The sequence below is a fragment of the Trichoderma harzianum genome (genome assembly GCF_003025095.1).
Source record: "Trichoderma harzianum CBS 226.95 unplaced genomic scaffold M431scaffold_5, whole genome shotgun sequence".
Classification (NCBI taxonomy): domain Eukaryota; kingdom Fungi; phylum Ascomycota; class Sordariomycetes; order Hypocreales; family Hypocreaceae; genus Trichoderma; species Trichoderma harzianum.
Window position 1 is genome coordinate 2,316,975 of NW_020209253.1, and position 27,680 is coordinate 2,344,654.

At 49.9% G+C, this 27,680-nt stretch overlaps 9 protein-coding genes across 9 annotated transcripts; 4 read left to right on the plus strand and 5 right to left on the minus strand.

The window, feature by feature from the left end:
- Positions 1–747: 747 nt before the first annotated feature.
- M431DRAFT_84300 (hypothetical protein) lies at positions 748–1,950 on the plus strand (the record flags this gene model as incomplete). Its single annotated transcript, XM_024923418.1, has 3 exons — positions 748–927; positions 995–1,573; positions 1,636–1,950. The coding sequence occupies 3 exons, from the start codon at positions 748–750 to the stop codon at positions 1,948–1,950; spliced, it is 1,074 nt and encodes a 357-aa protein (XP_024775745.1).
- A 668-nt stretch (positions 1,951–2,618) lies between these two features.
- M431DRAFT_507731 (hypothetical protein) lies at positions 2,619–3,168 on the minus strand. Its single transcript, XM_024919009.1, has one exon. The coding sequence runs from the start codon at positions 2,976–2,978 to the stop codon at positions 2,643–2,645; it is 336 nt and encodes a 111-aa protein (XP_024775746.1). The 5' UTR covers positions 2,979–3,168; the 3' UTR covers positions 2,619–2,642.
- A 1,742-nt stretch (positions 3,169–4,910) lies between these two features.
- M431DRAFT_4975 (hypothetical protein) lies at positions 4,911–6,758 on the minus strand (the record flags this gene model as incomplete). The annotated part of the gene is made up of 4 exons (XM_024917606.1): positions 4,911–5,028; positions 5,100–5,467; positions 5,573–6,488; positions 6,619–6,758. 4 exons carry the CDS (start codon positions 6,756–6,758, stop codon positions 4,911–4,913), a joined length of 1,542 nt encoding a protein of 513 aa, XP_024775747.1.
- Positions 6,759–8,856: 2,098 nt separating this feature from the next.
- M431DRAFT_530513 (carbohydrate esterase family 9 protein) lies at positions 8,857–10,784 on the minus strand (the record flags this gene model as incomplete). Its single annotated transcript, XM_024920796.1, has 3 exons — positions 10,025–10,784; positions 9,216–9,886; positions 8,857–9,172 (listed from the first exon to the last, which is right to left on the minus strand). The coding sequence occupies exons 1-3, from the start codon at positions 10,406–10,408 to the stop codon at positions 8,857–8,859; spliced, it is 1,371 nt and encodes a 456-aa protein (XP_024775748.1). The 5' UTR covers positions 10,409–10,784.
- Positions 10,785–11,767: 983 nt separating this feature from the next.
- Positions 11,768–15,792, plus strand: M431DRAFT_530514 (glycoside hydrolase family 3 protein). The gene is made up of 6 exons (XM_024920797.1): positions 11,768–12,248; positions 12,413–12,531; positions 12,679–13,959; positions 14,020–15,248; positions 15,305–15,390; positions 15,446–15,792. Exons 1-6 carry the CDS (start codon positions 12,178–12,180, stop codon positions 15,456–15,458), a joined length of 2,799 nt encoding a protein of 932 aa, XP_024775749.1. The 5' UTR covers positions 11,768–12,177; the 3' UTR covers positions 15,459–15,792.
- A 115-nt stretch (positions 15,793–15,907) lies between these two features.
- M431DRAFT_83574 (hypothetical protein) lies at positions 15,908–17,515 on the minus strand (the record flags this gene model as incomplete). Its single annotated transcript, XM_024923324.1, has 3 exons — positions 15,908–16,327; positions 16,387–16,596; positions 16,688–17,515. The coding sequence occupies 3 exons, from the start codon at positions 17,513–17,515 to the stop codon at positions 15,908–15,910; spliced, it is 1,458 nt and encodes a 485-aa protein (XP_024775750.1).
- A 514-nt stretch (positions 17,516–18,029) lies between these two features.
- M431DRAFT_114691 (hypothetical protein) lies at positions 18,030–19,937 on the minus strand (the record flags this gene model as incomplete). The annotated part of the gene is made up of 4 exons (XM_024911911.1): positions 18,030–18,633; positions 18,719–19,459; positions 19,523–19,574; positions 19,751–19,937. 4 exons carry the CDS (start codon positions 19,935–19,937, stop codon positions 18,030–18,032), a joined length of 1,584 nt encoding a protein of 527 aa, XP_024775751.1.
- A 1,780-nt stretch (positions 19,938–21,717) lies between these two features.
- M431DRAFT_552903 (hypothetical protein) lies at positions 21,718–23,862 on the plus strand (the record flags this gene model as incomplete). Its single annotated transcript, XM_024921373.1, has 10 exons — positions 21,718–21,849; positions 21,909–21,992; positions 22,052–22,180; positions 22,229–22,418; positions 22,489–22,572; positions 22,645–22,862; positions 22,927–23,043; positions 23,170–23,275; positions 23,345–23,615; positions 23,694–23,862. The coding sequence occupies 10 exons, from the start codon at positions 21,718–21,720 to the stop codon at positions 23,860–23,862; spliced, it is 1,500 nt and encodes a 499-aa protein (XP_024775752.1).
- Positions 23,863–25,832: 1,970 nt separating this feature from the next.
- On the plus strand, positions 25,833–27,353 carry M431DRAFT_519632 (hypothetical protein; the record flags this gene model as incomplete). The annotated part of the gene is made up of 6 exons (XM_024920394.1): positions 25,833–26,037; positions 26,096–26,152; positions 26,219–26,666; positions 26,731–26,826; positions 26,889–27,144; positions 27,189–27,353. The coding sequence occupies 6 exons, from the start codon at positions 25,833–25,835 to the stop codon at positions 27,351–27,353; spliced, it is 1,227 nt and encodes a 408-aa protein (XP_024775753.1).
- Positions 27,354–27,680: the final 327 nt, after the last annotated feature.

Consider the following 27,680-nt stretch of genomic DNA (forward strand, 5'->3'; position numbering starts at 1 on the left):
CTCCCCACCACCAACGTCCATCAGTTACGGGGACCCAAAGTGGCGCGCAACCGATGGAAGCATGCAGTGACGTTCCATCGAACCAAATTTTTTTTTCTCGCACACCCAAACCGAGCATCATTCGAATCGCCGGCCCACTAACATTCCCAGCGCCGCTCACATGGCACCTCCAAAGCGTGCTAGTTTGCCGCTGCGACTTTCGATGTTAGTGCAGTACAAGCCCGTCACCCCGAGTGGCAGAAACACGCCCCCAGCCCAGACGCTCTTCCCGCAGTCTCCGTTCCGCTCGTTGGGCTGTAACTCTGCTGTATTCGCCCATGTGTCGCCAATGGCCGTTACCCATAGGTACCCAGCGATGACTTACTTTTGTGTCAAGTGTGTCGTTAAGCGCTCTTCCGATTCAGGAACCTGGGGCGGCTTTTGGCAGAGTTGCATGTCGCTCACTTTGAAGGGGCGCCCCTCCTCCCCTCCATACAAACTGGGCTCTCTTAAGCCATGGGAGCCGTAGTCCTGCCCTCCCTCTTTTCTTTAGAAAAAGGTTCTCTTCTTTTCCTCTCTAAACTAACGAGTTCAAACATCTTCTTATCCTCTTCCTGATACTCGGCCCCAAGAGCAGCTTCAAATCTCCTCTTACTCCGACCTCCCCGGAGAGCCTGTATATCCATTCTCCCCCCCCCCTCATAACACTCACACATCTTTTATCTCTCTCCCCCACACTAGTCCTCTTCCCTCTCCCAGTCGAACACCATGCGTTTGATTATTCGTGACGATGCCAACGGCGCCAGCGCCTATGTCGCAAACTACATCATCGACCGTATCAACACCTTCCACCCCACTGCCGAGAACCCCTTCGTACTCGGCCTGCCCACTGGCTCCAGCCCTCTAGGCGTGTACAAGATCTTGGTTGAGAAGTACAAGGCCGGCCTGGTAAGCAAAATGCAAGCATCTAAAGCTTCTTGAACCCCAAGTGGCTAAATGAATGAAATCATGCTAGGTCTCATTTGAAAATGTCATTACCTTCAACATGGATGAGTACGTGGGCATCCCCCGCGACCACGCCGAGTCTTACCACACCTTTATGTGGAAGAACTTCTTCTCCCATGTAAACATCCACCCCTCCAACGTGCACATTCTCAACGGCAACGCACCCAGCCTGGAAGCCGAGTGCGTCGCCTATGAGGATGCCATTAAGAGAGCTGGCGGCATCGACCTGTTCCTCGCTGGTATTGGCGAGGACGGCCACATTGCCTTCAACGAGCCCGGCTCCAGCTTGGCCAGCCGTACCCGTGTCAAGACTCTTGCCTATGACACCATCCTGGCCAACTCCCGCTTCTTTGACAACGACATCAGCAAGGTGCCCCGCATGGCCTTGACTGTCGGTGTCCAGACCGTCCTCGAGGCCCGTGAGGTTGTCGTCATCATCCTGGGCCAGCGCAAGTCGCTTGCTCTGCAGAAGTGCATTGAGGAGGGTGTTAACCACATGTGGACCCTGTCCAGCTTGCAGCTTCACCCTCACCCCATGATTGTGGTTGATGAGGATGCCACTGCCGAGCTCAAGGTCAAGACTGTCAAGGTAAGGAGCTCTCTTGTCTCATATATCATCTACAAACATAGGCTGACTCAAGGATTGTATAGTACTTCAAGAGCATTGAAAAGGTGGCCATGGACGCCGGATTCGAGCAGATCCTGCCGTCCAAGGTCCGCACTGGCAATGGTCCCATCCCCCAGACCAAGGTGGAAGAAGTCTCCTCCCCTACCATCCACGCTCCTCAGCCTACCACCTCTCGTCTTCTCCGGGCCACTCCGGCCACTGAGTACCCCATCCGCTCCGTGTCGCCGGACCTGGTCCCGGACCGCATGGCCTCCCGCATCCCTGAGCCCCACCTCACCGACAGGCTGACCCCTAACCCTGAGCAGCAGGCTGTTCAGCAGAATGCCATTACTGCTTAGACGGCAAAAAAGGAACACGAAATCATGGAGTTTTAGAATTGGTTGGCTCTCGCTTTATTATTCTCTCGTTATTCACACGTAGGATCTTGGACGCTTTTTGGGTTTTTGAATAGGAGCCTTGGAATGATGTATATATATACCACAACACAGAAATACAAAAAAGGGTTAGCAAAAAGATGAAAACATCAAAAGACTTATCAGGCATTGCCAGTTGGCTGTCTGTCAACGTATTGTCCTTCCATCATGTTACCTTGTACTTTTCTTCTGTAAGTGTGTGTTAAGACGTGTTAAGACAATTATCGTCATTGCTCTCTAGGGTGGCACGCATCACGCACGCATACCCAGCATCAAGTCTGACAGCTAAGACATGCACGTCATACATGATCGTCTACTCAATCCAATGGTACTTCCAAGGTACTTTTTATCAATTTAAATCAAGTCCGTCGTCGTCGTTTGATAACCAAAAAAGAAGACAGCGGTTAAAAGGCAATCAAAGTGCCCCGTTTAGGCCAAATCCAAACTACTACCAGGCACCCCCCCTCCCATCATCAATAGTCCCAAAACTAGCTGAAGCCGATTTCCCATCGCTGGGAAAAGATGACATTCCCGCCCCCCCCCCCCCCCACCCCTTGGTATCCTCTTTTTTTTCTTCTTCCGTCCAGGCCACGCTTGAGATTCCGATTTGCTGTTCGTTATTTGGGGGGACAAGGCAGGGGGTTCCCGAAAGTTTGGGGGAGGGAGGGATGAGTTAATACAAGCTTATTTTTGTGGTGGCCGATGGGACTACTGTCGGTGAAAGAGGGAGAGCTGGCGATGGGATGGGGATGTGTGCTTGGGGACCCCCATTTTACGCTGTTTTGCTGGGAATGATGCGTGGGGGGACGATTGGGGAGGCTTTGTCTTATTCGGGATGCGTGGGGAGGGATGGATGTGATTTGAGGCGTGGGTGGTGATTGCTGGTACGAGTAGGTTTTAAGATTGTTTTGTATGCTGTTGCGTTTTTCAGATTTGGTTTCTTCTTGTTTCATTTTGCATCGTGGGGATAGTATTGCAGAGCTTCTTTGATCCACGTGGGTTTCTTGCAATACTACATGCGTAACGTGGATTTGGTAGAGGAAAAGCAACATGGTTTCGTTTGCCTACCTATGGATCGTTGCCTTTCCTCTTTCTTCTCGGAGCCTTGGTCTTTCTCTTCTTTACAGTCCGAGAAGGGGTTCCATCAGTCGTCACTCCAATGAATATCCAAATGTCGTGATTTACCCTGGATCTGTCTTCTCTTTTTTGCATCAAAAGTCTGGACCAGTCTCCTCCGAGTGATGTCTCATAAGAACTGCTACGTTACTTGCCCATTCCTCTCTCATCCCGTCCCCTTCGTTTAATCTTCATCAAATGCCCTATTTTCTGTTTCTCATAGCTAATAGGATTTGTGTTTTGAGGCTCAGCATACAGTACATGTACTCGTACATAACCGGACCGAAACTGGCACACGTATGATGCGAAATGTGGATACTCTGCCCATGCTTGCCGTCTATCCGAAGCGAGATGATGATCATACTATTTGGCGACTTAATACAACTGCAACTTGAACAAACTCCAGAAAACAGAGTTTTCTTATTGTCTCTCACACTCTCACTGGAGATGAACCTTGAAAAATCTGTCGATACGACTCTAGCATCTGACAATTGCAACTAAGTGCCCTGACAGAGTAGCATCCAACGAGCCGGGAACGCGCCCACGAAGGTAATGTAAGCATCATCTGCAATACAACGATACAAGGCACATCATGCTCGCTGTGCCGTATATCGGCCGAGACAAAAACAAACATAGATTGAAGCCCAAACGAGTGCTACGCTGCCATCGAACCAATTCGCCTACGAGTACATCATGCCATACCATCTCCCGATTTCGAATTCATACTATCACCTGAAAGGGAAAAAAAAAATACCACGGGATAAAAAATAAAAAAAGTGTCCGATGCAATGCACGTCCGAGATGCTGCCCAGCTAAAAGCGGGAACCTTTAGGGGTCCTGGTCATGGGAATCAAGAGCAAGAGAAAAAAAATTGGATCGACGGCTACGTTTCATCGCATGTGAGCGTGCTTGTACGCGATTCATGTTTTTATTTTCGTATTTTCCTTTTTTTTTCTCCTTGCTTGAATCTTGCTCTTTTCACTTCACTCCTGGTGTGATTGCTGCGTTGATGGTGTGATCGAGAAAAATCGTTGTCACTTGATCTAAAGCCTCCCGAGGTCCTTGTTCGGAGCTCTCTTTGTTATACCACTTCTTCCTATTTCCTCATGCTTAAGGGCTGCCTACCTACATATTCGGAAATATGTGATCGAGTATCACGCAAAATTCATCTTTGGGCAGTTCACCAAGGCGATATCAATCCCCTCTGATGATTACGTGTGGAATTGAACACGCCAAATCTTCAAAAAGCGGTTACAAGAAACTCTTGAGACGAGACGGACTGACACAACGGCCCAGATATAACAAACAGGCACAGCATTTCTCTTTTATGGACCACCAAGAAATCGACACCGTAATGTTTGACGAATGATTTACATTTTTTTTCTCTTCGCCCTTGCACTCATACTATCCATGCCCCCACGATTCGAATAAAAGAAAAATACCAACGGGGATAAAAAAACGAAAGAAACAAAAAACACAAGAACCAGAAAGAGCCCCTGGGTATATATATCCCTGCTGTGTCCCAGTCATGTCGTCGCATAATGAAAAATAGCCCGCGACTTTGAAAAACAAAAAAAATCCCTTGAATACACGGGCTCCCCAACGACAAGGTAGGAAGAAAGATTCCGCACTATGATACAATGAAATGCTGCGATCCCGTCGGATGGAGCCTTCGTGATTTCGTTAAAAACATGTCCCCGTTGCAAAATTCGCCGTAAATGGTAGCACTGCTTTCTGGCGAGTGCAAATATGACGCCGGGCATCGATCTCTAATCGGCGGTGAAGTAGCGCTTGACCTTTCGGCCTATCTGCTGAGCCTTGAATTCTGGCGGCGCAATGGTGTGGTGGACTATGTGCGGCCTATATACAGCATCGACTGGTGGCATCCTACAGTTGCAGAGTTAGTCTCCCGATACCAATACCGTACAACGGCTATGTTTGTAGTTGTCTCCTCTTACCAGTCATCAACACTAAGGGGAAAGTATTCGTAGAGAGGATCTGCTTCCTCAGCCGGGCTGTTGCTGGCATTTTGGCCGTTCGCTGGGTAGGCTTTGGATAGCTGTGGGCTCTGCAGCTCAGCACTTGATCTGTTGGGGCTCTTTTCGTCCTCTGATAGTGAAAGGGTGATGGGGACCGTGGGATTGGGCGGCCGTGAGAAGGAATTTCGATGGTTCGGTGGAGGGCCTTTGCCCGTAGGATTTTCTGTCGTCCATGCCGGGACAGGTGGAAGCGAGACTGTAGGGGATAGAGCCATGCGCTTCGCTGGGTGCGGACTCTGGCTGGGCTGTGGTGCAGCCTGGGGAGTAGTCCATTCATTTCCATTCGACTGGGCATGTCATGTTAGCATCCTGATGCTGAAAATAGAACCCCATGTATGAACAGCACACCTCCAACCAAGGCCAGGGGGGTGCTGATGGGAACTGCCACTTACAGATGGGTATCTTGGCAGGGAAGCCAGCAAATTGTCTCTCTCCGCCTTGGGAGTGGGATTGTCCGTGCTGTTTGTGTTTCTCCTCTCTAGCTTCTTATCACTGGTGAGGTGCACGTCCTTTCTACTGTCAAAGTTCCGCGGGCTTCGCCCTCGAACAATGACCGGGCCGGATTGAACCTCGGCGATTTTGATAATCTCTCCCGACTTCGTCTTGCCCAGCAAATTGATCTGGACTACATAATGCTGCTGCAATCCCTTCCGCCGGCCGTTGTTAGCGGTGGCGTGCTTGAACTGCAGTCTCTTCCAGGAGACGGGCAGAGAGACTCTGTTGGCATCAATCTCGCGGCCAATGCTTAGGTCAAGAGTCAAATTGGGAGGAGCAGACGCGATCTTGGCCTCTTCTAATTGGGGATTTGCGCCTTTCCACGGTATTGTGATGATTTCAGCGGCTTTCCCCTCAATCGATTCCAAGCCCGTGATGGACGCATATAGCTCCGTAATGGCTGTCTGGCGTCCCTGTTCATCTATGACGTTGTTCACGGCTCGAGGCAAGGTAATTTGCCCTGAGCACTGCCACAGGTTCCGACGATAGCACGTCAACTCTAGCGGACGGCCTGTATTCTCCCCGCCAAACACATCCTCGGCAACGAAGAACATGCCGTATAGCTCCGCCGTCATGTTTAGATCGGCAAACGCTCCCGCCTCATCCACTATGGTCGCATGCATGATCGGGTCAGAGAAGCCCAGGAGCTTGTTGTCCAGCTCCTGGGGAGATGCCTCGTCATTCGCGGCATCCTGGTTGGTGATGGGCTCGAACGGGCGAGACGAATAAGAAAAGGGATCTTCAAAGGTGGTGACGAAGTTGTCGAACTCGTACGAAGGCGTAAACGGTAGAGGTGCCAGCGCGCTGCCGTCGCTACATGCGTTGCTGAGAGTCAGTGGCAAAATTCAAGGGGGAGGGGGGAAATGGGCTTAGGTGAGAACGGCTTGTAGAGCGGTTCCCGGCTACGCCCAAGGAAAAGGACAGCTCAAAGGGTTCAACATACAGTAGAGATTCGTGAAAGTTAAGTTCGGGATCAAAGGAATCCATGCCCATAGGCGGAGGCGGACCGTGATTCATCCCCATCGCATCGTTGGGCGCCGTAGGGGCAGCAGGCATGGCCGGCATGGAGTTGAAGGCAGCCATGGCATCATCCAGCCTAGCACCTACGCATCGAGTCGCAGAGCCGCTGGGAGGGTAGCGAGACGGAGACAAAGACAAACGGCACGGAGAAAGAGGAAGAGGGTGCGAGGAGAAGAAAGGCGAGCAAAGGCCGAGGTCAAGGGTTTTCCGGTTCGCAGCAGCGATGATGACGCCGGTTCGCAGCAGGTTCTGGAGAAGCAGTGCAAATGAAGATGGGGAGACGATGGAGTTTCCAGGCACGGGACAGCAGCGATAGGACCGAACCGGACGTTGCTTCGGGGGGGTCCCAGAGCCTTGCGTCCGCTGGAGGCGCTGAGGCGCAACCACTACAGGACAGTACCGTACAGTACAAGGTAACCCGCACTTGTACCGCGCTGGGCTGGGGGGGTGGTCGGCTTTGGCTTTGGCTCCAGGCTCTGGCTCTCGCTCGCGTGCAGGCATTCAAATGAAAATTCAAAATGCCCGCGGCCAGACTCTTTGACAACCGTCCATCGCCATTGGGCCGGCCCTGGGCAGTGGAGCGTGGAGCTGCACGCGGGCTGGCGTCTCGAGACCCTCCGAAGGACGCTCTAGAGCCAAGTGAGAAGCCGGGGACTTTGGGGTAAAACGCGTGCAGCGCCATGGTTCAGCGGGGCTGCCCGCTATGAGATGCCCCAAAGGCCACTAGAGCCGGTCGCACTGCAGGGACAAGTGAGGAGGTTGTCTTGTGTCCCATCTCGAGGTTGCTCTTGGTGACATCCATCTGGAAGTGATTGCATTGCGTCGAACTGCTGGGAGCATCGTGGGGACCATGGCGGTTCCTGATGGCCAGTTTCTGGCTGGAACGTTCCGATCAAGAGCATCAGTATCAGCCCTATCGCTGCTGCGTGATTTGACGCTGCCGTTCCGCTTGTTATCTCTCGATCAGCGCAGCTATCTCTGGCTCAGAGCTGTGCCGTATCCACTGCTATCTTTGCCTGCCGTCTGATTGTCGCTGTCAAAGCAGATAGGCACTTCCAGCTATCTTGAAGCTAAGGTGCTATCAAATTGATATCTATCTCTTTAATAATTGAACCCACGTGCATTCTATCTCCTCCTATTCCATATCTGTTTGTCACCGTCAACTTGATTTTGTAAACCTCAATCTCCTCACCGAAACTCGACTCTCGAACGTGCGACATGTGCCCTCCAACCCCCCCGACGCCTAAAGTACATGTACCCATGCCTTGCCACTTCGACTCCTGGAATCCGCTCAGCTCTTCTCATCAAAAAGTCCGGGGTCGGTTGCAAAGACGGGACGCGCACTAGCCAGAACCTACGGTTGGTCGGCACTCGCCTCAGTCACTCCATGTCCGGTATCATCCATCGTCTGGCGCCATTTCCCCCATGGGCAGGCCCTGCCAAAGAGGAGGTGCCCGATGCTATTGATGCTTGGCCCGGATGTACTTTGTGCGGTTTGTTTGCTAACAGAAACACTCGCCTCCTCCACAAATGCCGCCAAGCGGTCATGAGCCTCGAACGTGCAGCGTCACAGGATCGCACGTGCAATTTGCAATTTCCAGAGCTGTCAGAGACAAGCAGCAAGGATCTATCCGGCGGCATTGAAGCAGAAAGCTGACGGAGGGTCGGCTCGGAAATTCAAGCTCACTTGGCACGGAAAAGCTGTGCACATCGTATCATGGTTTGAAAACCCGACGAGTAATACCAGACGTGTCCATTCCCAGGCACGAGCACCCGAACGGGCCTCCTCCTTAAGTTTGCACACAGCGGTGCTCCAATTGTATGCTCCAATCTCCAATCGCAGCTCAGACTCTCGCCCCCAGATCTTCTCATTTATGTTTACTCATATCAAGGATATTTTAATGTTCTTTGCCTAACACGGATTTGCTAATGACGCCCTGCAATTTCCAAGAAAAACAGCCCCCAATCTATAGAAGTTATAAAAGAAAAAACTTTGTCCCTTTTGGTTTTGGTTTTGGTGTTATGCTTATTGTTGTGTGTTAAATTCCTGCAGCTGTCAGATGCATTGACTCGTTCATTCATTCATCAGTCTTCCGTCGGCGCCAATCCGGTCAATGGATTGACAAAATTAGTATTCCATCAATTGACCTTACTTTTCCCTCTACAAATTGTGGATGACGCGGTGAACTCTGGTGCCAAACTTCCATACCTCGTCCAATACCAGAGTGCTGGGCTGGCCGGGCGTTTTCGCCTCTGAAAAGATGACCAAGTCAGCGTCAGCACCAGCGTCAAGCGATCCTTTGACCCCTTGTAAGCCCAGCATCGCAGCGGGGGTCGCCGTCACAGCCTTGAGCGCGTGTGGAATTCCGGTGCCTGTCCACTGCAGGAAGTTGTTGACGCATTCGAGGAGGGTGATGGAACTGGGGGGGTTGATTCTAATGTTAGCATATCCTGCGGTGTACGTGCTGCGATAACAGCTGGGGGCGAAGAAGTGGCAAAAGAAAATAAGAGTGAGCTTACCTGCCGGCAATGGTGTCGGAATTCTCCAGGAGCAGCTTGGATCCCACCTTGACGATATTGCACGTCGTGTCACCGTTGGTCCACGGGTATGCGCCGTCAGGCAGTCCGACAAGGTGCATGGCGTCGGTGACGAGAATGAATCCGTCGGGATGTGAGTTGAAGGCAATCTTGATGGTGGTTGGGTGTAAGTGGATGCCGTCGGCGATGATGCCAAAGTACGGCCGCGGCAGGCTCTCGGCGATGCCCAGGACGCCGAAGATGCCTGGGTTTCGGTGATGCAGAGGACGCATGGCGTTGAACAGGTGCGTAATCATTGTCGCGCCCTGGCCCACGGCCTTGGACGCCTCTTCGTAGGTCGCCTCGGAGTGTCCCACCGAGTAGATGATGCCCTTTGCCGTGAGCTCCGGAATCAGCTTCATCATCTGGCCGCGCTCCGGCGCCGCCGTGATGTACTTGATGGGGATCTTGTCGCCCTCGGCGCGAGGCGTGAGATTGTGCTTGCCGTAGCACGCCTCGAGATCCTCGTACGTCTGCGCCTCTATCAACACGTCGACGTTGTGCACGCCATTCTTGGTCGGGCTGAGGAACGGCCCCTCGCAGTGAGCGCCGAGCGACTCGGCCCCATCTTCGGCCTCCTGCAAGTGCCCTGACGGTCCTAGGAACGGAAGAGCCTACATGAAAATGCCACCAGAGTCAGTTCATGCGTAAGCTAATAAATAACATGAGGTCGAGGCAATCCCCCCCCACCACAAATGAAAATGAGAATGAACATAATTATAGAACACAGAAATATATGCATGGTGACCCACCTTCTGGTATAGTTCTGGCCTCTGGCTGGTGATGGTGGGATTGTACGATGTGACGCCCGTCTGCACCAGCAACTTCTGCACCTCCTTGACCTTTTTGCCATACTGTGACATGTCATCGAGCAGCGTCGAGAAGTTGAATCCAAACGCGCCGTTGAGCTGCACATCGATCATGCCAGGTGAGATGATGCGGCCGCCGAGGTCGATGGTCTGGTCGGGGAGGACGAGATCGTCGAAAAAGGCAGCCTGGCTGTTGACAACCTTGCCGGACAGCGAGCTGACCCAGAGATCCTCCTCGACCAGCTTATCGCCGCGCAGGAGGCGGCAGTTGGTGAACTTGGTCAAGCCATTTCTTGGCCGGAAGGGAGGGGACAGTGCTATGGGCATGTTGTTGCTCCGGCGCTCCCCTTTGTGAGCAAAGGATTCTTTTGTATAAGTCTTTTTTGTCTTTTATAGGATCTTCTGATGCTAGAGATGTTTTCTCGGGCTTCACGGAGGATGTGGTGGAAACAAAGATTCAAGAAAGAGCGCTCTGGGAGAAGAAAGACTCGGGCTGCTTGTCCCGGCACCGTTTGATACTGGCTCCATAGCAGAACAGGAAGCAGCTTCAACGCCCGAGAGCAAGGCCGGTACATGTATATACGGCATTTACAAACACCACACACCAGTTGAGAACCACACGCCTCACGCCTCACGCCTTGGTCTCACTCCCTTGATCCGGCCGAGTAACTGCATAGAGTTCGAAACCTGAACGCCGATTAGCGTCCGATGGTAGCAAGCGCCTAGGTTATGGAGCAAGCAGCAGACTGAGAGAAAAAAAAAATCCTCGCCTATCCGTTGAAGTCACGGTGCCATGTGCCTTCGCGGTGGAGCTTGCCCGGCTGGAGTCTGGACGGGGGGTCCAAGAGCTGTTGCACGCAAAGATCTGGTGAGTTATGGGAGTACATGGGCTGTACTTGGGCTCTGACGTGCAGAAAAAGAGATGGACTGGATTGTCTCATAGTGAGTAGCGCTTTGATAGGGCGTGGTGCTAGGAAATGGAATGGGTTGAGAGCTATTTGGTTTCTACTTGTCTCTTTTGCCTTTCTCCCGAAGGCCGCTTATTACAGGCTGAATGCCTTCAATTTTTTTTTTTTAAATCTTTAGATTCTGGATTCAAAAAAAAGACTTGGTCATTTACATTGTCCTTGTAAAAAGCTCGAGTCCATTTTCTTCATTTATCGTGCATAACTAACGTCGTCAACATCCGTTTTGGCCACGGCGAATTATTGCAGATGCTAGCACTATAACGAGATGCCGTTGTATGCACATGTACCCAGTTCCGCTGCTACCTGAGGTGGCCCAACTTACAGTGGCTGCTGAAACGGGCACAAACGCAGTGCGGGTGGCGATCAAAAGCCTGGGCTGGCATGTAACGTTGACTTGCAATGCGCTAAAGGCAAAGGGCACGATGCGATACTGCGGTACATGCGAATGTACCAGACGAGTACTTGTACGATGCGGCAGCAGCCCACTTTGGGGAACACGCGCTGAAGCCAATCCTGGAGGAGCCGCTGGAACTGGAATCGGCCGCTGGAATCGGAGCACCGTTGATGGAGAGCGACTCCGCCGAGCCGCCAAGGCTTAGTTACCTGTAGTACATGTAGTGAAATCTTCATTGAGGACAGTTAAGGGCATCAGCTCAACACTTTGGCTTGTCTTGTACTACCGTCGAACTTGGTAACGCCACTACCTATGTTGCCACTGTGTTCCCAAGACTGCAGACAGCCGTTTAGCCTACCGACGACTAATCTTGATAGTCCAGTCTAGAGCCTTGAACTTCCGAATCCCGTGAGGCGCCCCCCGCCGAGTTTATCTCCTGATTAGCCGACATTAAGCCGGATTTCCAACCGCGGCGGCCTCATGTCATGAGCGATGCTCGAGACATGGGCCTTTCAGCTGAGACGTAGCGAATGCCCTTTGCGTGTTGTGTGATCCCCGTACGAGGATAGCCAGACAAGCCCACTCCCGGGCCGTCACTTGTCGTGAGACTCTCTCCAGTTGAGCTTCCTCGACTCGAACTCGACTCGACTCGCCTTGCGCCCACCAGCGCCGCCGGTGCTTCGCTTGCCATGTCCTGGAGGTGATTTTGATGACAGGCTCGCGTCTCATCCACAATGGCCAACTCCATCAGCGGCTCTTCTGCCGACAAGTTTGAGCTGGATCCGCTATGGCAGAATCTTGATTGGTACGTGGCACTGCTGTTGATCTTTTGCGGCTGTCCTTCTATCCTTTCCATCGGCTTCAGTGATGCTGCTGTTGTAGCTGTCTCTTTTGGCTGCTTGGAAGCCTCTACATGTGACTGGCTTGCTAGCCGCAATGACTATGATTGACATGGTTTACTTGATATAGGGCGATAGGGCAGATGCTGCTCATGGGCTGGGATGGCACCCAAGTTACACCCCAAATCAGAAGCCTCATTGAGGATCACCATCTCGGCTCCATCATTTTGACGGCCAAGAACCTGAAATGTGCGTGATTCCCTTTCCTTCAACAGCACATTGTCCTCATGTGTTCCATGCGCCTGGTATTCTTAATATGCCTACTCGTATTCCTACTCGCGCACTTACATAGACCTCTTGTGGTGGATCCGGGCATCTTGCTAACTGGCCAATTAGCGGCGCATCACACTGCAATGCTCGTTCAAGAGCTTCAGATGATTGCCAAGAATTCCGGTCACCCACAGCCGCTTCTCATTGCCGTAGATCAAGAAAATGGCGGCGTCAACAGTCTGTTTGACGAGGATTATGTCTGCCAGTTCCCCAGCGCCATGGCCATTGCAGCCACTGGCAGCCTTGAGTTGTCCTATGAAGTCAACAAGGCAACCGCCACCGAAATCGCGGCTTGTGGTGTTAACCTCATGCTGGGCCCGGTCTTGGACGTTCTTAACAATGCGCGCTATCAAGTTATTGGAGTGCGAGCCTCGGGTGATGACCCCCAAGAAGTATCTCAGTATGGACTGGCAGCTTTGAGTGGAATTCGTGACGCTGGCGTGGCCTCTTGTGGAAAACACTTCCCATCCTATGGAAATCTCGACTTTCTTGGCTCCAATCTTGACGTACCCATCATTACTCAAACACTAGAAGAGCTGAGCCTTAGCGCTTTGGTGCCCTTTCGAAACGCCATCTCCTCTGGGAAGCTCGACGGCATGTTCATTGGCGGATGTGGCATCTCCAACCCTTCCATGAATGTCAGCCATGCTTGTCTGTCTGATCAGGTTGTCGACGACCTTCTCCGAAACGAACTTGGATTTAAAGGCGTTGCCATCTCAGAATGCCTTGAAATGGAGGCACTAAGCCAAGATCTTGGAGTCCAGAACGGCGTTGTCATGGCTGTGGAGGCAGGATGCGATATCGTGCTGCTCTGCCGAGCCTACGACGTTCAGTTGGAAGCTATCAAAGGCCTCAAGCTGGGTTACGAGAACGGCATCATTACAAAGGAGAGGATCTTTACCTCCCTGAGAAGAATTTTTCATCTAAAGTCGACCTGCACTTCCTGGGCAAAGGCACTAAACCCTCCCGGCATAAATCTACTCTCACAGATTCGTCCCTCTCATCTTGCCTTATCTCGGCGAGCTTATGATGATTCCATCACCATTGTACGAGATAAGGAGAAGCTGCTGCCCCTTTCTCTCTCAATGCATCCCGGTGAGGAGCTCCTCTTGCTGACCCCCTTGGTCAAGCCACTGCCGGCCTCCTCTTTGACTAAGAGCTTGCTCGAGTCAAAGAACGATGCATCTATGATCCACACTATGCACGATAGATGGAGTCATCAAATCCGAGAAAGAAGCGCCATCATGAGCGGAGAAGGAGTCTTTCGAGAATTTGGCAAAACGCTTGCAAGATATCGCAATGAAAAGCTTCTACACACAAGCTACACAGCCAACGGAGTCAGGCCAGGTAAGAAATATGCTGGTGGCAGGAAAGATTTCCAAGGCATTCACTAACTCTATTCTGTAGTTCATGAAAACCTTATCAACAGGGCATCTTGCATCATCATTTTCACGGCAGATGCAAACCGAAATCTCTATCAGGCCGGATTTACCAAACATGTTGACATGATGTGCTCTATGCTTCGTAGCAGAGGGCAAAAGAAGCAGCTCATTGTCGTTGCCGTGAGCTCTCCATACGACTTCGCCATGGACAAATCCATAGGTACTTACATTTGCACATACGACTTTACGGAGAATGCCATGGCTGCCCTCGTCCGAGCCCTGATCGGAGACAGCAACCCGGTTGGCACCATGCCGGGAACCCTTCGAAAGAGCAAGAAAGTTCTCAAGTCTCGACAGCATTGGCTGGTGGAAGAGTTTGATAGCAATCGGGATCGAAAAGGCCTGAACGACCTCATTCGGGCGGTGCACAGGGCTAGCGACCAGGATTTCCGGTACCTGCAGACCACTACCTCAGATACCTTTGTCCTTGACAACCCGAACATAATAGAGACCCATTTCGTGGTGCGAAACAGTAGCACACAGGCCCTTTACGGCTTCGTTGCTACATATTTCATCCAAAATGTCGGCATCCTTGGAGCCCTCATTGTGGACCCAACCAAACGGAATCTGTCGATTGGACGATCTCTTCATCGCCGAGCACTGAGGAGCTTAACACAGCAGAGAGGCATCAAGAAAGTACAGCTAGGATCAAGCTTCCCTGCGCTATTCCTTGGAATCCCTCTTGATATCGAAGTGACGACGACAAAAGAATGGTTCAGCAACAGTGGGTGGGACACTCAGTTCCCACGAAGACTCACAAACATGGTTATTCAAGATTTGAGTGCGTGGTATGCTCCCGAGGGACTTTCGCAAAGCATCCAGCGAGCCAACATTAGCTTTGACCTGATCTATGGCGTTGAAAGCGGGGACACGGTGATGCATCATGTACGAACCCACGCAAACCCTGAAGTTCTCGAACTCTACCGAACCGCATTGGAAGAGAGCAAGGCATGTGGCATTGTGCGAGCCAAGGATGCAGGAGGAAATCTGCTAGGAACCATCATCATTTGCAGGCCAAACAGCCCCCTCGCCAGATATGTTCCCCCATTGGTTTCTCTCGGTCAAGACATTGGCGGTCTCCTGGCCCCAATTGTTCCTCCGGCTCCTCTTTCGACTTTGGTGCTGCAGGGCCTTGCTTTGATGGGCCTTCGACAGAACAAGGGCCACAAAGCAACCAAGTCGGTTTTAAGCTGGGTACGTTTTCCTTGATTCTCCTTGACTTACTTCCTTTGAATATTAATACGATGCAGGTTGTCGATGATGCGTTTGAGCCCCTGGTGGCCATGGGATTCGATATTTTGCAGACATTCGAGGAAATAACGAATTCCCCCGAAATGTGAGGACCATCATTACTCCTGAAGCCGAGATTAATTGCGCTAATCGATAAGCAGGTTTCAAACTTGATGAAGATGGACTGCTATTTGCATTGAGCTATGTTCCTGCTAATACCCGTATGGCATTGCTTTCTATTGGATATCCCCCATTAAGGGCTATTTTACATTCACCTCTGCTTGTCTGTCTTGGTACCGGGTTTAAATGAGGGGTGTAGTACCAGACATCAATTCATTGGCTCATCTTTCGTTTTTGGTTTATTCGCTGATTCATATTGGATACCTGAGGAGCAGCAAGACTTATGATTCTATGTACTTATTAGTTATGATCATTTTACATGTACTCTCACGCCTTTAGCTATTGGTTGTTGTATACTAGGGCAAATTGAATAAAGAAGAAAGTAGGATTATATCTCTCTTTTGACTTATTGCGACTCGCTTGATACATAACACGATATTAACATTCTGTTCCGTCATGATTTCCTTCTTGGCCCGGCCATTTGCAGACGCCCAGAAGCAGGCTCATGCAGTCTTCTCCTCCATCCCCTCGCGTAGAATGGCAACCTGCTTCTTAATTTCGACCCAAAGCGCCAGCTCATCCAGCTCCGGACTCTCCTCCACCGGCCGATCCAGCACCTTGACCCACTCGTTGTCCGCCAAATCCATCGTCATAACCATGGCTTCGTCCTCCGTGTCGTCATCCTCGCCATCGCCGGGCTGCTCATTGCGCGCAATTGCAAGCAGCGCGGCCACAAAGGCCTCTTGCATGTATGCGAAGCTAAAATCGTTTGTGATTTCCGCAATGGCGGTGCAGAGCTTGTCAGGGAAGCTAATGGATTTGTTGTCGGCGAGCTTCTTCTGCCAGAATTGGCAGTAGGCGACGCGTTGGTCGAAATCTGGGTCTGGGAAGAGGTATTTCCTGTCAAAGCGCGAAGGGCGTTTCTAAAAACGAAGCGTTAGATATGATGAAATGATGCTGCGGCGTTTTAAGGGCGACTTACGGAAATGCCTGGATCTAACCGTTCGAGATGATTGGTGCTTCCGATCATGAAGATACCGTCATTGCTCTTTAGACCGTCTACTTCGTTTAGGAAATAGCTCCGAACGTCGTCGGTGACAATGGTGTCGAGGTCTTCGAAGACGAGGTAGCAGGGTGCAAACTCTCTCGCCTTTGCGAAGACCATGGCGATGCTTCTCTCTGGTCCAGAGAACTGTGTTACAAATACTCTCGTCAGCCAGATCTCCATGTGAAAAGCGATTCGACCATTCTTAACGGGACAAGTACCCGGGGTGACAACATACCGACTTCAGAGACCTCACATACAAGGTCGTCACGGGTTGCTTAAGATGGTAAAGCATATTCATCGTAGCCTTGATAGAAATCGTCTTGCCGTTTCCAGGCGGGCCGTAATAAATGATGCCTCGCTTCCACGGCACCTTGAGCCTTGCATACGTGGCCCTCGATCGGAAGAAGGACATGTGGTCCTCGATGAGAGCCTTCTTCATGTCCTCATCCAGAATGACATTCTCCCACGACGACTTCATCGCGCTCTGGTACAGCTCCGCGCTCTTGGACCAGTAGCCGCCGTCAAACACCCAAATCTCCTCGTGCAGCTCGCTGGTCCACCGCCCAGCGGCGAGAATCAGCTGCTCGGCCAGCTCCTCGCGCGTGGAGAGCACAAAGAAGTTTGTGAGTGTGGGATAGGCGCCGCTTCCGTCGCGGCCGCTGACGAGGTACACGATGAAGTCCTTGTCCTTCCATTGGAACAGGTACTTTTCAAACAAGACGTTCTTTGCAATGACGCCGAGGTCGCCGTTCATGCGCCTCGAGGGCGGGACGTAGATTTTCCACGACAGCGAGGACGGGACGTGGGAGTCGTCGTCGCTGCCGACGGGCGTGAATGAGGCGTGGCCGCCTGATGCGTAGGCGAGCAGATTGCATGAGTCTGCCGGGGCGATGGAGACGGAGAGATTGGGATATTGTTGACGTAGGGCCTTTGCGATGGCGGCGTCGGTGTTGACACGCTTGGCGCTTGTGTGGGAGAAGAATTGGCGGGTGGTTTCGTCGTGGCTCTCATGGGCGTCCATGGACTCCAGAGGGTCTCGATTTTTACGTGCAGCGCCGTCCATTGTTTTTGACTCGATTGATGAGATGATGATAGTCTCTGTTTGGGTTGGAAAGTGTAGAGATGGCCAAGTCAGGAAGTCCGACGGTGAGAGGAGCGATGATGACATGCGTTTGCGGCGGGACAAGGATTGATGCACCAGTCTCATTTGTTTACGTACCATCAAGGTGGTTGGGGAATACGAGTTGGTGCATGGTATTAGAAATCGCAGCACAGACGAGAACTGATAACAGCATATTCATGTTGATGCAGAATCAATCGCTCAATGTATTTTATACAGAGTAGATTGGGATTGAGTTAGTAGTTCTACTAGTAATGCACTTCTTGACATGTGAACACGCGGTGTAACAGCAGCTCATGCATATCTCACTCACACGCCCTATTATCTATACACGTAACCAGCAAATTCACATCTACTTCATCTAGCTACATTGTTCTCTCACCAAAGCTTCTCTCCTGTCCAATTCCACCAAATGATCGATAAGGCATTTTAAAATCATTCAACATGACTTTGTATCTTATGCCTTTGCCTTTCTCGTCGTCAGTCTCACTCTCAGATCATCTGTGCCCTTGATCGACATGATGCCAAGTACTGGCTTGCCCTCTTCTGCCGCTGGAATAGGCTGATAGCCATCCATCTCGACATCAAACCTATGAAGCAGCATGGCAACAAACAACAAGACGGATCTCTTCGCCATATGTCTTCCGGGACACATTGTATTTCCGCCTCCAAAGGGTTTCCAGTTGTTGCTTTGCGTCAAAGTCGCCTTCTTCAGGAAACGCTCGTGATCAAACGAGTCCGCCGTCTCGCCAAAGACGCCCCGGTCAAAGTGCAGCTGGCGGAACGGTATCATGAGCCTGTTGCCTTTGCGCAAGACTTTGCCTCCGATGATGGTGTCTTTGGTGATGAAGCGTACGGAGGCTGCGTAGGAGGACATGCGGATGGTTTCGTTCCACATGGCGTTGAGTTGAGGGCATTGATTGTGCAAATGCTCGAGATTGATGTTGCCGTCGTCGTTGAAAGCAGCTTTTGTCTCCTCGCGGATCACTTCGATGAGCGAGGGAGCGTGGAGGATGTACGTGAGCAACCAAAAGGCGGCTTTACGCGTACTCGTATTGATTCTATGATGTATGTTAGTCCTGAAGTGAGATTTAGGTGGAATTGTTACAGAGGGGAATAGAAAAGAAAGTTGGATAGCAGACGTACGCCCAGTATATAGCCATGAACATGGTTGCAATGTCATCCTCACTGATATCCAAAGCCCGCATCTCGTTCTCCATGACCTTAGTAAACCAAGCCTCGCCAGATCTCTGGCTTTGAGCCAGTTGAATGTACTTCTTCAACGCGCGCTGAATGACGTCTTTGGATCGCTTCATCTCTCTAGTGAGGAAATCGGGAAATTGGTAGAGAACTTGCCAACTCAGCTCGTCATAAATGACGAATTCTTTGGCAAGCGTAACATCGATTTGGTCAAGCTCGTCTCCGAAATATGCTCTCTGCCCAGCACGAGTGAAGAAATCGGAACACCACTCCATGAGAGGGAGCACAATGTCGACGTCAGTCGACTTGAGGGCATAGGGACAGACAGCATGGAGCTTTCTAATATTCATGCGCACATCAAACCACTCTAGGAAAGAATTCTCGAGGAAATCTAGTCCATCTCCAGGAAACAGCTGGTGAATATGTATTTGCCTCGCCAACGTCGCCAATGGCTTTCCTTGGGGGTTTGCAAAGCCTCCTTTGTCCTTTGGCAGTGGTGTGTACATTGCCTGGATGCAGGACTCAGTGTTCCCCCAAGCGCGCATCAAAGCCTGGACAAACTCATTAAAAGATAGGGTCTCTGTATTTCGGTACGCGCTGGCGACGTCTTTGGGCTTTGTGATGACATATATCTTCGACCCGGCAATGGTCAATGCAAACGGCTCGTTGGTGTTGCCGAAATAGGCCCTTTGAGAGAGGTAGTGCTTAGCTCGATGTGTGGTAGAAATGATGTGAATTATAATTTCTTACCTAGCTTTAGTTAACAGGGTATTGGAGTTGTTGAAGAACGCCGGTGCATGACCTAAATATGAATTGTGTCAACAGTTTTTGGAGTCTGCCCCTAGTTATTATTTTGCGCAGCTTACCCAAAACTAAGAAGAGTATTAGCAAATGTGTTCCTTTCGAAGAACACAGAGGAGATGACAGAATGAACGTGAAGAAAGAAGCAGTGGTAGTTGATGCTTTTGATTAACTTACTAGGAATGCAATACGGCAATTCTTGCGGATCGTCCGGGTATATTTGAGGACAGACAGTGAATCTCCAAAGTCTCCAAACGAGCCATCCAGACATTAACGCGATGCCGCTTACAACTAGGAATAAATTGTCCCGAGAGTTCTCCACCAGAGCATCGAAGGCCAATATCACCTGCCAAGCTAGTATCATGAGTAACATGATGGATTGGGGCATGAGAAAAACACGCAGTAACAGGAAGAGGAGGAAACTGTCGCTTAGAATAGATGAGAGAAGGGGAACACTTGTGTGGGCTGCAGCAGACCTGATATTCATCAGATATATGATGATGCTTGCGATATATCGCTAGGCATGTATGCATACTTATATGATTACATATTCTCAGTCGGATTGTCAGGGTACCATATGCCAAGACATGTACAAGAAGCCTGGTATATATCCCCGTATACTTTTCTCCCTAGGATGTCAGGCAAAATCTCACTCTAGTCCGCCATAATGATAGCAGGGTTAGAATCCTTTCCAAAATCTGGCCTATAAGGAATTCAAATTCACGGCCCGGGAGCTCGGGCCGGGCCACCATCAGAAGCAACCGGCTCCTTGGTGACAGAACGCCCCAAGGCCACTATCATCCTCTAATTTCCAAACTATAGGCATTTATATCAGGCAACAGCCCTGTGATTGACCCAGCTACCCGGTTAGTGGTGTTTGTTGTTTGTTGAACAGGGGCCGGATGTCATCTCAGCCGCTCGGCTGTGCCCGAGCAAACAGACAGGGCTGGCCAATAGCAAGGTTCATAACCCCTGCCTCGGACGAAACCTCCCGGATTCACTCGAGGAAGATGTTATCTCTTTTCATTATCTCATCTTGTTTTTGCAGGAATTGAAGTTATTCTTATAGCACTGAGAACCGATATTATACTTTTTCTCCATCCTTGTTAGACTAAGAAGAAGAGAGTGGGAGACTATAGGGCTGATCATTTGGCAGATAACCTTATCCAGGAACTTTTATACTGATTAAATAGTCATTCATCATGCCAGCAAGATACCCTAGCGGGTTTGTAACAGATATCCCTTTTACCTTTTGTTGGGCATTCTCCCAAGACTCACGACTAGGATCCTTGCCCGTCAGTCCCTTCTCTCAGCCGCAAATCATAAAGGGATGATTGGATAATGAGGTATAGGCGTACTAAGGAGCTGCGCCTCCAATTTCCTTGGCCGTCTACGATCTGACGGTGTATGAGCCTAACGGCGCCGTACGCAGCCGGCACTTATGCAGCCTCTTTCTGAGAGTTCCAGGGGTACAATTACCGGTGTCACAACATCAGCCGATGAACTTGGACCGTGCTTGAGGGGTACGTGCTCTGTGGGGGAAAGAGATAGGCTTTGAGTAGGTATATGGAAGACGATAGATGAGGAGAGTGGGCGACTTGTGAGAATATATAACAACTGTTGAAGCGCATAGTATCGTAATAGGCAGTGTACGTATAAAGCATGTGCAGAACCTATACATCGTGTGGCCTACAATAACACCGATTTATAAACTGGGATGCGAGCATAGGTCGGCTAGTTTCATCTGAACTGATCTATCAGTTGGGGCTGAACGGATTGTAATGCCTGTCTCTTTACTTCGCATATCAGTAACAGGGCTGTGGGATGGGAACAGGGTAGTGAAGCGAACTGTCCCCTAATAGGGGCTTTGTACGCATGTGAATGTGAAGTAGAAGCTCCTTGTAGTGCTGAAAAACGGGTTTGCTCATAGAGATGTGAAGAATGGCTGCATACCAAGGTTTGACTTTGGAAATGTGCGCCCGGTAGGTCGCATTATAGTATAAAGAGTCTCAGTCATCTTAAATAGAGGGCTTCCAATTGAAGCCGTGACTGAACTCGATCCATCTGTGTTATGTTTTCTCCTTCTACAAGTTCTTACCCCCATATCATATTCCTGAGCTCCGCCAAAAGATCGAAGCTACAAAATGTCTGTCATTATAGATACCGTTATTCTTACATTCAAGCTGGCAGCCCCCGTGATATACAAAGAGAAGCTACTTGGAGTCACATTTTTAGTTGCAGTCTTGCTTGTGTCTCAGTTTCGCCAGATCAGAACGGTCAGTTTGGGAGATTCTGTGATTCGGGTTGCTGACTTTACTGAATCATGGAAATATAGGCAACTTCATTCTTGGTCCGACGTATTCACGGCGTTTTGTATCTCTTCTCAGGACCCGAGCTCATCGATCGTGCATATAATCGAGTAAGAGGCCTGCAAGAGGACATATGCAAACATTTACCAGCGAATCTGACATCGGATAGGCCCAAGGAAAGCCTTTCAAGGTTTCCACTCCATCTAATGACCATCTTTTCATCACGTCCACCAGTCTTATCAAGGAGCTCATAAATGCGCCATCCCAGCATTTATCGCTACATGCTGTAGCTAAAGAGGTATATGATGCCAAAATACACACCCAGCAGCCTGCACATCTAACGAAGAGGCAGATTCTGCAACCTAAGTACACAATGTGTGGTTTTGAGGTGCAAGATCATCATGGAATTGAGGGAACGGGATATGTCCGTGCCCTTCGAAGCCTTCTTACTTCTCACCTCCCGAAATTCCAACCCCATCTAGAGGTTATAGTGAAGAATGCTCTGTTGAGTGGACTGAGAGACGTGCAACCAGACGGTATTGAAGCCAACTGTATCCTGACGTGTTTCAATTGCACTGGGTGATCTTTCTAACATAATTTCGATAGGGTTTGCTTATGCGAAAATTTTCCCACTGATGAAGACACTCGTTACCAGAGTCAACTGCTTCGTCTTCTTCGGTGAAGAACTCTGTACGACTCTCATTTCTTCTCAATATCCTTTGAAAAAGTAGCTATAAACTAACGATTGCTGCATGAAAATAGCCCAAAACACAGAATTTACCACAGCGGCCTTGGATTTCCCTCAAGACGTGGCCTTTGCGGCTGAGTTTTTGCGTATCACTCCGGAATTCATGCGGCCACTGGTAGCATCCATCGCCACCAATCGACACAAAGCCGCGACAACAATCTACCGCTATCTGGTGCCAATTATAGAGCAGCGATTTGCAGTTAAAGGACTTCGGTCCAATGAGGCTACACCTGTGCGTCGACAAATTGCCAAGCTAATTCATACATGACTCTATATGTATAGCTGACACAGCCTAGATGGATTGTATGCAGTGGTTGATTAACAACTCGCCTCGCAAAGACCCCTGGACGCCTGCAAAAATGGTGGGCGAAATTATGGCGGTTTGGTTTGGATCAGTCCATCAATTGGCCATGGTATGAAATACGTCCGCCTCTTATGCCATATCGTTGTAGTATGCTAACATTGTTGATCAGACATCGACATATGCAATTCAAGATCTATGTCTACATCCCGAGTACGTTGAGCCATTGGCTATAGAGATTCGAGACTGCTTTCATGCGGAAGATTCTCCAAGAGATGTTGAAAGACTGCCGCTGCTTGACAGCTTCATCAAGGAATCGGTTCGCAACAGCAATTTCGATGCCAGTGAGTTAGCTGCATTACTATTATAAGACGACGCCTATGTTTAAGAACACTGACTTACGGTAGCCTTAGTTACGTGCCGGCGCAACGCTCTCGTCCCGTATACCTTCCAAGATGGCTCATCCCTCAACAAGGGCGATTGGGCATGTATCCCCCAGCGAGCTATAATGCAAGACAGCTCGCGGTACGGAGACCCGCAGACGTTTGACGGCTTCAGATTCGCGCATGACAACGCCCAACACCAGCAGCATAAGCAGTCTACGGAGATACCTAGACAGAAAGAGTCCAAATTTACCGATGCCACTCTTGATTGGCCAATTTGGGGACTTGGCAATGCGGCTTGGTGAGTCAAGCATGATCTGCTCAAAGAGAGCGGCTGAGGCGTTGTATTGTACTAATGGAAAATGATCTGCAAAAACAGTCCCGGCCGATTCTATGCCTCGCTAGTGACCAAGCTCATCTTGATCCGCATCTTGGAAGACTGGGAGTGCAAGATACTTGAGCCTGAAGCACCAAGATCCATGTCCTGGAGGTCGAGCATCGTGCCTCGGAGCAGCACCATCATCACGTTTCGCAAAAAGCATCCTTAGTAGCAAAAGTAATTTGTTTTACTGCGCTGTTACTATATCTGGTACCAGGTGCTCACTCATGCGCGTTGTGAACTCTCTTATTGAGTGGGCTATTGGATTTCTGTTGTCAAATATGCTTTGATCTAGCACATTAGTAAAATAATAATATTTTCACATATCACTTTCTTTGTAACGATATGATTCTTTCTTCCATTCATTTTGTCTTCGGCCCTCCCCTAGTAGCCGCTTGCAAAATCAAGCTTCTGCGACTACGGTCTCGACGTTCTATACAGACTATGCCCATTTTTCGAATCTCATAGTTCGTGTCAGCCTCACTCAGATACATGAGATCTGATTCGCCGGGGTACTCCGGCACACATGTGTGCACAGACTGGACTTACACGCAGGTTCTGTCTTAGTATCCGTGCCCCCCTCCCTGAAGAAGATCTCATCTACTGCTGCCGAGCATCGCCCTGACCATCAGAACGACGAAAATGAGCCAGTGAGGCAACAAATGCGCAACAAGTGGCTACGGGAGGGGCCTAATGCAACACAAGTGCCACTAAACAGATCGATTACCTTTGGAGCGCTGCGCCACGGCTGGCTGAAGGCCAATCCCAGAGTCACAGTCGCCTGCATGAATATGTGAGGGGCTTGTATTCATTTCTATTCTTCTCGTATTGGAGGCGTCTAGGTTGCGGGAATCTATCTGGTTCATGCCCCCATCGCGTGCCGGCGTGACCTTGCTAATTGAATCAGCTTGGTGTTGAACTAGTTGGACTAGCAAGTCGTATCCGGTGTGCCGGCTGGAGAATCTGCAGCAAGGTCTGTGCTTGAAGCTGTTTCTGATGTGTAATTCGTACGCCCTACGATCATATATGGAGCATCCCATGTTAGTCTGATGCCTGCTTTGATGCCATGGAAAAGGCTCTGCGGATCGTCCAACGTTGAAATTCAAACTCAACGTATCGTGTTTGGACGGATAAATTGTATTCCTTGCTGTTATTACTCAGCGATGTGATGAAAGGTCTTTTTTATAGAGCTTCAGCTCCTAGCAACACGGCTATGGCCTACACGAGGGACAGATCGCTCTTCTTTGCGCTCATATACTTTGCGATTCATTTTCAGCTTTGATTCAGGATACCCTTGGAGCCTCTACGCACTGGCTGTTTTCCTGGTTTGACTTTGGCCACATCTTCTCCAATCCGGAACATGCACATTCATTCCCCCGCTCCAGCTTGCCAAGCCACCAACACCAACGTGCGAAGAATGGAGATGGAGCACAATGAGAAGCTTTAGTAGATCGCGCTAGGCAGGTTGAAGATTCAAATCTTGGCTGCTCGATGTGATGAAATTCTCAAAACATTTGCTCGTGGACCGTAAAAGAAGAACACGATACAAATCTCCATGCATCACCGCGAAGTTTGGGAGTTCGATCGCTATCGTTATCGAGCACTCCAACTGATTCTATCAATAAGGAATCCTAAATACGGACGCTCTCGGAGATCTCGAGAGTGGCTAAATCGACTAATGCGTAAAGCGCCTTCCACACTGTTATCGAACCAACACCAATGCTATTTTTTAACTCTTCATTCATACCTTTTTGGTTCATCAGCTGTAGCTCTTCAAAGACTAGCTGATGCCCTTTGGAGATTTAAAAGGATGGAATCTCAATGCGTCGGTCCCAGAGGGGCGACTTGACTGGATGTCCATTATATTTGCTCTGTTCATCCTCAATCGTCTCATTATCGTCTTGGATGTAATTGCAATATATTCCCCTGCTGGCACCGTCTGGTTCTTGGGGTGAATTAGCCGATCAACCCACCGTTTATATTTGCTCCTTTATATAACTGACAGCTACCATTGTACCTTCACGACGGCGGCCAACAAGCGGAAGGCCTCCTCTCTCATGAAGCCTCGACTGCTGGTTGGAGAATAAGGGAAAAGAAGCATAAGAAAAGCAGAAAAGATCAAAACAAGCTGCAGACAAAATGAGCAGTCTCACTATACCCCCAGGCACAGATCTCTGCCAGCTCCCTGCAGCGATGCCTCCTCCCGGTGTTGTTCCTAACTTCGTCGATCCTGAATCACTCGCGCCAGCTCTCATCGCGGTATCGGCGGTCATGCTCACCTGGTCGACAATATTCATTGCTGCGCGGCTATGGATGAACTGGCGGGACTTGAAGTTGGCAGATTGTAAGTTGTAGGACCGAACGATGGTAACAATATATGCAAACTGACCATCTTCACACAGACTTTGCCATCATCGCCTGCGTTCTCAATGCGGCCTATACAGGGCTTATCCTGTCAGGTATGTTGCATTAACACACACTCGAATGCAGCTTTTGCCCGTAAATGCTCATCTTGATTACACTAGTTGCTCGGTATTCACGGCATCAATGGAATGTGCCCATATGTTGGTACACTGCAACATACTTGAAGCTTATCTTTTCATTTGGCATGCTGCTCGGGCCCGCCATCTTCTTCGCCAAAGCTGCCATCTTGCTGCTCTACCTTCAAATATTCTCTGCAAATAGGACTATCCGCATAACTGTCTATATTCTAATGGTCGTCCTCACTCTCACCTACTGGACCAACTCGATTCTTGAGATTGCCTTTGCATGCCCACGACCTGGTGAGACGTGGATAGATCTTTTGACGAGTGGCAATCCCGGAAAGATCATCTACTTCGGACCGGTTCAGGGTTCATTGGCCGTCGTCATCGATATAGCCATCTTCATACTACCACTGCCGGTATTATGGAAACTTAACATGCCCCTCAGAAGACGCATCGCTTTGTGCGCCGTCTTCTTCACTGCCTTGATGTAGGTGCTCAACCATGATTGTTGCTAGCGAGTACACGTGTATGTGCTAACATGGAGGCAACAGGGGAGTTATCGCCAGTGTCATCGCACTTTATGGCCGCATCAAGTTGCTAGGCACACCAGACCTCACTTGGCTCGAGACTCAGCTGTTTATTTGCATGTAAGTAGTGCAGCGCCAGCGAGTAACGCCAATAATCCCATCTAACAAGTGTTTCTACACAGCATCGTCGAAAACAATGTCGCTTTAGTGGTCTGCTGTGTACCTGCTTTCAAGAACATGTGCAAGAAGCATATTGCAGAAACTCGTGTATGGAAGGCGTTTATATCCAGAATCCACCGCAGACGCAGCGGCAGAGGTGGTGATGGAAGAGGCGGCAAGGACGTCGAGAAAGACGGCAACAGACATTGTGGCGGCCCCCGACTTGCTCAAGACTATCTCAACACAGAAAACTCCAAAGAGTCGACTTATGAAAATGAGGTTGCTTCAGAGAGAAATCTCAAGCACTTTATATCTCACGACAGGGCTCTGGCAGTTACGATGCGAGCAGCTATTCGTCACGAGTAGTTCATATTCACGGCGGCACCAAAGAAGAGAATGAAATGCCGGAATCGGCAAATGCTGGCGCGAATGGAATTGTCCGAAACATTGATATCACGCACGAGGTTCATCCTGAGCATGTGGTTTAGAAGCGGCTGAATATTGCGACTCGAAAATCTCTCTTCTTTGTCGTTTTCTTTCTTTCCCTTTCCTCTATATGCTCAATCACTTTTAAAATGTCCCAAGAAAGCGAGATTCTGGATTGAGCTAGATACTATAATAAGAGCTATTATTTGCAAGTTGAGGATGACAAACCGAGTCGATCCTTATCGTCAAGGGTCTTCTGTTGTTGGTTCTGGTTTACACGAGCGGGGCCATCTCCAAGCCGATTCTCATCCAAGGCCGAAAGCACGCACAAGACAGAGATTCTGATCCTCTTCGAGACTCCCGTAAACCTGGTTGATGTTCATGTCACC